Here is an 8,336-nt window from a genome sequence, read left to right as displayed (position 1 = left end):
CCTTAGGGGCTCTCCCGGTTCTGTCGGTGCCCCGAGGGGCCTTGCCATGGGTGGCGGCGCACCCAGGGGCCCTGCCATGGGTGGTGGCGCACCCAGGGGCTTTACCAGGTGCGGTGGCGCCCACAGGGTCTCTCCTAGGGGCACCGGTGCCCCCAGGACACCTCTCAGGTGTGGTGGCGCCCTCAGGGGCCCGCCAAGGGGGAACGTCACCCCCAGGGGCCCGCCAAGGGGTAACGTCGCCCCCAGGGGCCCACCAAGGGGTAACGTCGCCCCCAGGGGCCCGCCAAGGGGTAACGTCGCCCCAAGGGGCTCTTCTTAGGGGAAGCGATGCCCCCAGGAACTCTCCTCAGGGTTCAGCGGTGCCCCCAGGGGATCTTCCAGAAGCAGTGGGGCCCCAAGGGCCGGTTAGACCCTAAGGGGCCCTCCCAGAGGAGCCCCCTGCCGAGAGAACTGTAGCTCCGGGTCGTGGTGTTGTACATATTACATACGTCCAGCAATCCCTTACTTAACTGTTATTGGTGGACTAAAATGTAAATCCAAATAACAGCCAATAGGAGAACAGAGCAGACAGTCAGCACAACACCCCAGCTTATGTTTTCCTGTTGGATATTTATTCTCCTTTACATTGTTGATGGTGTGATGATACTGGATATGCGATGGGTGGTGTTTTTATTCATATCTCCCAGTGTTCTAAATGTGCAAAAAAACAACTGCCCCCACGGCCAATCCAGTGATAGTGCCCCCTGAGGCCCTACTATTTGCCCTACCAGGTGCGTCGCCCTTAGGGGCTCTCCCGGGGCTGCCGGTGCCCCGAGGGGCCTTGCCATGGGTGGCGGCGCACCCAGGAGCCCTGCCATGGGTGGTGGTGCACCCAGGGGCTTTACCAGGTGCGGTGGCACCCACAGGGTCTCTCCTTGGGGCACCGGTGCCCCCAGGACACCTCTCAGGTGTGGCGCCCTCAGGGCCCGCCAAGGAGGAACGTCACCCCAGCCCGCCAAGGGGTAAAGTCGCCCCCAGGGGCCCACCAAGGGGTAACGTCGCCCCCAGGGGCCCGCCAAGGGGTAACGTCGCCCCAAGGGGCCCTTCTTAGGGGAAGCGATGCCCCCAGGAACTCTCCTCAGGGTTCAGCGGTGCCCCCAGGGGATCTTCCAGAAGCAGTGGCCTCCCAGAGGAGCCCCCCGAGAGAACTGTAGCCCGGTCGTGTGTCGTACATATTACATACGTCCAGCAACTCTCACTTAACTGTGATTGCGACTAAAAATGTAAAATCCAAATAACAGCCAATAGGAGAACAGAGCAGACAGTCAGCACAACACCCCAGCTTATGTTTTCCTGTTGATATTTATTCTCCTTACATTGTTATGGTGTGATGATACTGATAGTGATGGGTGTGTTTTATTCATATCTCCCAGTGTTCTAACTGTGCAAAAAACAACTGCCCCCACGGCCAATCTTACAGTGATAGGCCCCTGAGGCCCTACCATTTGCCGTACCAGTGCCACCCTTCGGGGCTCTCCTGGGCTGTCGGTGCCCTGAGGCCTTGCCATGTGTGGCGGCGCGCACCCAGGGCCCTGCCATGGGTGGTGGCGCACCCAGGGCTTTACCAGGTGCGGTGGCATCACAGGGTCTCTCCTAGGGGCACCGTGCCCCAGGACACCTCTCAGGTATGGTGGCGCCCCCATGGCCCGTGCCAAGGAGGAACGTCACCCCAGGGCCCGGCAGGTAATGTCGACACTTTCAGGCCCGGCAGGTAACGTCGCCCCAGGGGCCCGCTAAGGGGTACGTCACCCCAAGGGGCCCTTTTCTTAGGGGAAGGATGCTGACCAGGAACTCTCCTCAGGGTCAGGTACTCTAGGGATCTTCCAGAGCAGGGGCCCTAAGGGGCCGCCACCCCTAAGGGGCCCTCCCCAGGAGTGCTTCCTGCAGAGAACTGTAGCTCCGGGTCGTGGTGTCGTGCACACATATACGTCCAGCAATCCCTTACTTAACTGTGATTGGCAGGACTAAAATGTAAATCCAAATAACAGCCAATAGGAGAACAGAGCAGACAGTCAAAGCACAACACCCAGCTTATGTTTTTCCTGTTGGATATTGTATTCTCCCTACATTGTTGATGCAGACAGATACGATATGGGGATGGGTGGTGTTTATATTCATATCTCCCAGTGTTCTAAATGTGCAAAAAAAACAACCGCCCCCACGGCCAATCCAGTGATAGTGCCCTGAGGCCCTACTATTTGCCCCACCAGGTGCGTCGCCCTTAGGGGCTCTCCTGGGCTGTCAAGTGCCCCTGAGGGGCCTTGCCATGGGGTGTGGCGCACCCAGGGGCTTTTACGAGGAAGTGGTGGCGCCCACAGGTCTCCAGGGGCACCGGTGCCCCCAGGACACCTCTCTCAGGTGTGGTGGCGCCTCAGGGCTCCCGCCAAGGGAACGTCACCTGCAGGCCCAGCCAAGGGGCAACGTCGACACCCCAGGCCCACCAAGGCACGTCACACCTCAGGCCCGCCATAAGTAACATCACCCCAAGGGGCCCTTCTTAGGGAAGCGATGCCCCAGGAACTCTCCCCTCAGGGTCAGCGGCAGCCCCAGGACCTTCCAAAGGGCCCAAGGGCTGCCTGTAATTTAAGGGGTTTCCCAGGGCCTCCCAGAGGAGCCCCGCCAAGAGAACTATAGCTGCGTCGTGGTGTCGTGCATATTACATACGCCCACCAACTTTCTTTACTACGTGATTGCGGATTAAAATATAAATCAACAACAGCCATTAGGAGAATAGGGCAGTCAGTCAGCACAACACCCCAAATTTATGTTTTCCTGTTGGATATTTATTCTCTTTACATTGTTGATGGTGTGATGATACTGGATATGCGATGGCGTTTTATTCATATCTCCCAGTGCCTCTAAATGTGCAATCCAGTGATAGTGTCCCCCTGAGGCCCTACTATTTGCCCTACCAGGTGTCGCCCTTAGCTCCCAGGGCTGTCGGTGCCCGGAGGGCCTTGCCATGGGCGGCATGCACCCAGGGGCTCCCCTGCTGGGTGTGGCGCACCCAGTGGCTTTTACCAGGTGCGGTGGCGTATCTACAGGGTCTCTCCTTAGGGGCACCGGTGCCCCAGGACACCTCTCAGGCATGGTGGCGCCTCAGGGGCCCGCCAAGGGGAACGTCACCCCCAGGGGCCCGCCAAGGGGTACGTCGCCCTTAGGCCCAAATAAGGGGTAACGTCACCCTAGGGGCCCGCCAGGTAACGTCGACACTTAGGGGCCCAAATACAGTAATGCCCCAGGGCTCACAGGGTAACGTCACCCCAGGGGCCCAATTGCGCAACGTCACTCCCCAGGGCCCGCCAGGGTACCGCCGCCCCTAAGGCCCTTTCTTAGGAAGCGATGCCCCAGGAACTCTCCTCAGGGTCATGGTGAGCCCCAGGGATCTTCTAGAGCAGGGGGGCCCCAAGGGCCGGCTATAGACTCCTAAGGGCTCCAGGAGGAGCCCCCTGCGGAGAGAACTTAAACGTCGTGGTGTCGTGACATATTACATACGTCCAGCGCAATCCTTACTTAACTGTGATTGGTGGACTAAAATGTAAATCCAAAGAACAGCCAGGCCAGGAGAACAGAGCAGACAGTCAAAGCATGAACACCCCCAGCTTATGCTTTCCTGCTGGATATTTATTCTCCTTTACATTGTTCATAGTGTGATGATACTGGATATGCGATGGGTGGTGTTTCTGACCATATTCCCAGTGTTCTAAATGTGCAAAAAACAACGCCCCACGGCATGAATCCCAGTGATAGTGCCCCCCTGAGGTCTCATTTGCCCTACCAGGTGCGTCGCCCCAGGGCCTCCGGGGTTGCTGGTGCCCTGAGGCCTTGCTACAGGCGACGCACCCAGGGGCCCCAAGCATGGGTGGTGGTGCACCCAGGGCCACCAGGTGCGGTGGCGCCCACAGGGTCTCTCCTAGCACAGGTGCCCCAGACACCTCAGGTGTGGTGGCGCCCCCAGGGGCCCGCCAAGGGAGGAACGTCACCCCCAGGGGCCTGCCAAGGGGAACCGCCAGTTCCAGGCCCGCCAAGGCAACGTCGACTCCCCAGGCCCGCCATAATGTCGCCCTGCGCCCTTTCTAGGGGAAGCGGATGCCCCCAGGAACTCTCTCCCTCAGGGTCATGTACACTTCCAGGGATCTTCCCTAGAAGCAGGGGCCCCAAGGGCCGGCTAGGACCCTTCCCAAGTGGGACCCTCCTGAGGAGCCCCCTGCCGAGAGAGAGGAACTGTAGCTCCGTCGTAGTAAGCGTACATATTACATACGCCCAGCAATCCCTTACTTAACTGTGATTGTGACCAAAATGTAAATCCAAATAACAGCCATTAGGGAGAACAGAGCAGACAGTCAGCACAACACCCCCAGCTTATGTTTTCTCTTGTTGATATTTATTCTCCTTGTTGTTGATGGTGTGATGATACTGATATGCGATGGGTGGTGTTTATTCATCTCCAGTGTTCTAAAATGTGCAAAAAAACAATTGCCTCACGCACAATCCAGGATAAAAGTCTTGAACTACTATTTGCCCTACCAGGCAATGCCCTTAGGGCTCTCCCTGGCTGTCGGTGCCCCCTGAGGGGCCTCAGCCATGGGCAAGTGGCGCACCCAGAGCCTGCCATGTGCGGTGGTGCACCCAGGGGCTTTTTACCAGTGGTACCCACAGGTCTCTTTTCTGTGCCTGGCAGTTCCCCAGGGACCTCAGTAGGGAGGCTCTAGGGGCCTGCTGGGTGAGGGAATGTCACTCCCCAGGGCCTGCCATAAACACCGTCACCCCCAGGCCCGCCAAGGTAATGCCGCCCCAAGGGGCCCCTTCTTAGGGGAACTCTGATGCCCCAGCTCTCCTCAGGGTCATGGTGCCCCAGGGATTCCTTCAGACAGGGCCCAAAGGGCCGGGCTAGGACCCTGGTGGACCTTCCAGAGGAGCCCCTGCCGAGAGAACTGTAGCCCGGATCGTGGTGTCGTATATATTACATAACAGTCTGCAATCCTTACTTAACTGTGATTGGTGGGACTAAAATGTAAATCCAAATAACAGCCAATAGGAGAACAGAGCAGACAGTCACACGCAATGTCTTCAGCTTATGTTTTCCCTGTTGATATTTATTCTCCTTTACATTGTTGATGGTGTGATGATACTGGATATGATGGGTGGTGCCTTTTATTCATATCTCCCAGTGTTCTAAATGTGCAAAAAATGGGGTCCGCCCCACGGCCAATCCAGTGATAGTGCCCCTGTGGCCCTACTATTGCTCCTACCAGGCAAGTGTCGCCCTTAGGGGCTCTCTCCCTGGGCTGTCGGTGCCCTGAGGGGCCTTGCCATGGGGCAAGGGTGCACCCAGGAGTCTCTGCCATAGGTGGTGGTGCACCCAGGGGTTTTACCAGGTGCGGTGGGCACCCACAGGGTCTCTCCTTGGGGCACTGGTGCCCCCATAGGAACCTTCAGGTGTGGTGGCGCTGGCCTGCCAGCTGGAGGAACGTCACCCCCCAGGGGCCCGCCAAGGGGACCGTCGCAACCAGGGCCCGCCAGTGGTTAACGTCGCCCCAAGGGGCTCTTTTTCTTTAGGGAAAGGATACACCCCAGGGCTCTCCTCAGAGTCAGCGGTGCCCTCTAGGGATCTTTCCAGAAGCAGTGGGGCCCAAGGCCGGCTATATTCCCTATAAGCCCTCCCAGGGGCCTCCCCAGAGAGCCCCCAGCCAAGAGAACTATGCTTTGCGTCGTGGTGTCGCATATTACATTACTGTCCACCAATCATTTACTTAGCTGTGATTGGTGATTAAAATATAAATCCAAATAACAGCCAATAGGAGAATAGGGCAGACAGTCAAAGCACAAACACCCCAGCTTATGTTTTCCAAGTTGATATTTATTCCTTTACATTGTTGATGGTGTGATAATACTGGATATGCTATGGGTGGTGTTTTATTCATATCTCCTATTGTTCTAAATGTGCAAAACAACTGCCCTCATTAATGTCAATCCAGTGATAGTGTCCCCTGGGGCCCTCCCATTTGCCCCATTCAGGTGCGTCGCCTTAGGGGCTATCCTGTGGGTGTCGGTGCCCCTCATGGGACCCTCTCTTCAGGTAAAAGTTAGTACCTCAGGCCCAATTACAGGGGAAACGTCGCCCTTGGAGCCTGTCATAAGTAACGTCGCCCCAAGGGGCTCTCTTTCTATAGAAGTGATGCCCCACGGGCTCTCCTCAGGGTCAGCGGTGCCCCAGGAGATCTTCCAGAAGCCAGTGTGAGGCCTCAAGAGGCAGCTGGACCCTCAGAGCCCCTCAGGGCCCTACCAGAGGAGCCTCCCTACCAAGAGACCTATAGCTTTCGGTCGGTGTTCCACACATATGCCACGTCCACCAATCACCATTTAACTGTGATTGGTGGACTAAAATGTAACCAACAACAGCCAATAGGAGAACAGAGCAGACAGTCAGCACAACACCCCAGCTTATGTTTTCCTGTTGATATTTATTCTCCTTTACATTGTTGATGGTGTGATATACGATATGCGATGGGTGGTGTTTTTATTCATATCTCCCAGTGTTCTAAATGCAAAAACAACCGCCCCACGGCCAATCCAGTGATAGTGCCCTGAGGCCCCTGTACTATTTGCCCCACGGTGCGTCGCCCTTAGGGGCTCTCCTGGGGCTGTCGGTGCACCTGAGGGCCTCGCCATGGGGTGGCGGCGCACCCATGGCCCTGCTGGCGGTGGTGGCGCACCCAGGGGCTTTACCAGGTGCGGTATATTCCACAGGGTCTTCCTAGGGCACCGGTGCCCCCCAGACACCTCTCAGGTGTGGTGGTATGTTTTCCTGTTGGATATTTATTCTCCTTTACATTGTTGATGGTGTGATGATACTGGATATGCGATGGGTGGTGTTTTTATTCATATCTCCCAGTGTTCTAAATGTGCAAAAAAACAACTGCCCCCACGGCCAATCCAGTGATAGTGCCCCCTGAGGCCCTACTACTTGCCTTACCAGGTGCGTCGCCCTTAGGGGCTCTCCCAGGGCTGTCGGTGCCCCGAGGGGCCTTGCCATGGGTGGCGGCGCACCCAGGAGCCCTGCCATGGGTGGTGGTGCACCCAGGGGCTTTACCAGGTGCCGTGGCGCCCAGAGGGTCTCTCCTAGGGGCACCGGTGCCCCCAGGACACCTCTCAGGTGTGGTGGCGCCCTCAGGGGCCCGCCAAGGAAGAATGTCACCCCCAGGGGCCCGCCAAGGGGTAACGTCGCCCCCAGGGGCCCGCCAGGGGGTAACGTCGCCCCCAGGGGCCCGCCAAGGGGTAACGTCGCCCCAAGGGGCCCTTCTTAGGGGAAGCGATGCCCCCAGGAACTCTCCTCAGGGTCAGCGGTGCCCCCAGGGGATCTTCCAGAAGCAGTGGGGCCCCAAGGGCCGGCTAGACCCTAAGGGGCCCTCCCAGAGGAGCCCCCTGCCGAGAGAACTGTAGCTCCGGGTCGTGGTGTCGTACATATTACATACGTCCAGCAATCCCTTACTTAACTGTGATTGGTGGACTAAAATGTAAATCCAAATAACAGCCAATAGGAGAACAGAGCAGACAGTCAGCACAACACCCCAGCTTATGTTTTCCTGTTGGATATTTATTCTCCTTTACATTGTTGATGGTGTGATGATACTGGATATGCGATGGGTGTGTTTTTATTCATATCTCCCAGTGTTCTAAATGTGCAAAAAAACAACTGCCCCCACGGCCAATCCAGTGATAGTGCCCCCTGAGGCCCTACTATTTGCCTTACCAGGTGCGTCGCCCTTAGGGGCTCTCCCGGGGCTGTCGGTGCCCCGAGGGGCCTTGCCATGGGTGGCGGCGCACCCAGGAGCCCTGCCATGGGTGGTGGTGCACCCAGGGGCTTTACCAGGTGCGGTGGCACCCACAGGGTCTCTCCTTGGGGCACCGGTGCCCCCAGGGGACCTCTCAGGTGTGGTGGCGCCCCCAGGGGCCCGCCAAGGAGGAACGTCACCCCCAGGGGCCCGCCAAGGGGGACCGTCGCCCCCAGGGGCCTGCCAAGGGGTAACGTCGCCCCAAGGGGCTCTTCTTAGGGGAAGCGATGCCCCCAGGGGCTCTCCTCAGGGTCAGCGGTGCCCCCAGGGGATCTTCCAGAAGCAGTGGGGCCCCAAGGGCCGGCTAGACCCTTAGGGGCCCTCCCAGGGGCCCTCCCAGGGGAGCCCCCAGCCAAGAGAACTTTAGCTTTGCGTCGTGGTGTCGTGCATATTACATACGTCCACCAATCCCTTACTTAGCTGTGATTGGTGGATTAAAATATAAATCCAAATAACAGCCAA

At 57.7% G+C, this 8,336-nt stretch overlaps 1 protein-coding gene across 1 annotated transcript; it reads left to right on the top strand.

The window, feature by feature from the left end:
• Positions 1 to 327: 327 nt before the first annotated feature.
• LOC121879531 (collagen alpha-1(I) chain-like) lies at positions 328 to 7,912 on the top strand (the record flags this gene model as incomplete). The annotated part of the gene is made up of 10 exons (XM_042386192.1): positions 328 to 404; positions 771 to 1,001; positions 2,250 to 2,484; positions 3,821 to 3,979; positions 4,721 to 4,822; positions 5,469 to 5,629; positions 6,058 to 6,276; positions 6,670 to 6,771; positions 7,019 to 7,195; positions 7,796 to 7,912. Coding segments are annotated over exons 1-10 (1,580 nt in total), but the record flags the coding sequence as incomplete, so codon positions are not given.
• Positions 7,913 to 8,336: the final 424 nt, after the last annotated feature.

Source organism: Homarus americanus, unplaced genomic scaffold, assembly GCF_018991925.1.
Source record: "Homarus americanus isolate GMGI-L3 unplaced genomic scaffold, GMGI_Hamer_2.0 scaffold42372, whole genome shotgun sequence".
Lineage (NCBI taxonomy): Eukaryota > Metazoa > Arthropoda > Malacostraca > Decapoda > Nephropidae > Homarus > Homarus americanus.
The sequence above is the reverse complement of the archived record's forward strand: the minus strand, read 5'-3'. Positions and strand labels throughout refer to the sequence as shown.